The sequence below is a fragment of the Sphaeroforma arctica genome, assembly GCF_001186125.1.
Source record: "Sphaeroforma arctica JP610 unplaced genomic scaffold supercont1.4686, whole genome shotgun sequence".
NCBI lineage: Eukaryota > Ichthyosporea > Ichthyophonida > Sphaeroforma > Sphaeroforma arctica.
The window spans coordinates 1-2328 of NW_014035872.1; the positions used below are offsets into that span (position 1 = coordinate 1).

Here is a 2328-nt window from a genome sequence, read left to right on the forward strand (position 1 = left end):
ATATGTGTGTGTGTGTGTGTATAGCACATGAGTAACATGACAAATACACAAATACACATGAGAAAGACATCGATACATACCTTCGCACATACCTTCATACACATGGCTTTGCAATATATATATATATATTGATACTTTCTTGTATGTTCTATTGTCATTTTCAAACCATCATCATAAAATTTGTATTTCGTCAAGACTTGATTGCGGGGTGAACAAACACCTTTGGTCTTTAAATTTTATTTTTGATGTTATGTGTATACACTCAGTCTGGTATTTTAATTAGTGAATGCGATTGATGGATAATTAAGAATAGCAATCTCATCTGCATCCCTCAAACTTCCTCATTTTACACCAAATATAGTGCACACAACAATGAACACTCTCTCGATGGTATGCACTTCACTTGCTCAAAGTTTGTATCCAACCATCACATGCACAGCACTTCGTTCTACAAGCCCTACTTCTGGGTCACCTTTATGGCCTACATTGTGGGACTAGTAACGACCGTCGTCATCATGCACGTGTTCAAGACCGCTCAGGTATGTGGCATGAACACTTCACTGCTTGCCTACGTATACGACTTGTTTGATATATGTGCATAGCTGTCAGCGTGCACACATACACACATTCGGATATTTGTCTCATATGTATAGCATACGTATAGTGGTCATCATGCCCATACACAAAGTCGTCATTGGGTGCCTGGATCTGCTGTGACCCTACTGTTCGCTTTGGAAATCGTTACCCACTTCCGCTCATTTTAAGTGCATGCTGTGTATGTGACGCTCTGTCAGTCAATCACTAGTGCGAGCACATGCATGCATTGTAGACACTTACACATCTCATGTGATCTCATATACACTCCTCGCCGCACTCATCAGCGCACTTATCCACGGCGTGTTATTACGTTTACATTCATCTCAACTCTCCAGCTATCGCTGCAGTTTGCGCCTGCTTCGACTTCAATGTGTTTGCAGTAAAGATAAAGCGGTATATATATAAATATATATATATATATATATATATATATATATACATATATATATATAAATATACTAATATTAATATTATATATATATATATATAATATATATATATAAATATATATACATAAATATATACATAATATATGTTATTATAAATATATATATATAAATATATACATATATATATAAATATATATTATTATATATATATATTATTAATATTATTGTATATATATACATATATATATAAACGTATATGCGGTCACTCTACTATTTTATTTACAACTTATACCCGCACACACCTGTTGATAATTGGCAGCCCGCTCTGCTATATCTGGTACCCGCCTGTCTTGGAGCGTCAATGATGTTGGCGGTGGTGCGACGAGAAGTGACGCTGCTGTTTGCGTACAAGGACAGTGAAGCCACACCGGTGAAGGGCGCTAAGGCCGTGAAGAAGGAGTAGTGTTAACAAACCCATTAACTTTCCAAGTAGTGGATAGCGTGTAATAAACCTTAACTGCTTTTTGAACTGGTTCTTTATTATGCGAGGTACGAGTGTTTGGTACGATTGTGTGTATTGCGGATAGTGTCCCATTCATCCCAAGCGGATCACGGCTGATTTGGAGGATGTAGAGCATTTCTTAGTACTGTCTCTTGCAACTGGGATGCGAGTGGTACGTAAGCACCTAAAACTTCTTATGTTATTTCGTGTTCGCGCGTACCAGAAGTTTTCATAGTGTGGTTTAGCCCACATCGCTTTGTAGTGCTACGATTGCACTTCCAAGCTCGAGTATGGCGAATAGTGCGGGTACGTCCAATATATAGCGGTTTGTGACTATGAATTGTGTTTGTATTATATTAAGCTGATCAACAATGTGTCTGCACGAAGATTCAGTATACAATATAATTAAAAGTACACGTGTAATACCTACGATAGTTTTCGGATCCTACACATACGCAGATCTCAATGTCTTCGTACATACTTTTACTTGTCAAAATACATACGTTCCCTCTAATGCACAACAGATACACTATCTGCGTATTTCCACAGAATAGTGTAAACATTATATCTGCTCGCAAACAGATACGTATAAGACAAATTATGTAAGCACCCTAAAAATACATATGAGCATACTTGTCCCTACTACGGTATATATGTGGATACAACAGATATATGCTTATATATATACATATATATATATGTTATAAATTATATATGATATATTATATATATATATATATATATATATATATATATATATATATATATATATATATATATATATATATATATATATATATATATATATATATATATATATATATATATATATATATATAT

At 34.7% G+C, this 2328-nt stretch overlaps 1 protein-coding gene across 1 annotated transcript; it reads left to right on the forward strand.

Annotated features, from left to right (window-relative positions):
- Nucleotides 1-431: 431 nt before the first annotated feature.
- SARC_14483 (hypothetical protein) lies at nucleotides 432-1449 on the forward strand (the record flags this gene model as incomplete). Its single annotated transcript, XM_014291381.1, has 2 exons — nucleotides 432-539; nucleotides 1306-1449. The coding sequence occupies 2 exons, from the start codon at nucleotides 432-434 to the stop codon at nucleotides 1447-1449; spliced, it is 252 nt and encodes an 83-aa protein (XP_014146856.1).
- Nucleotides 1450-2328: the final 879 nt, after the last annotated feature.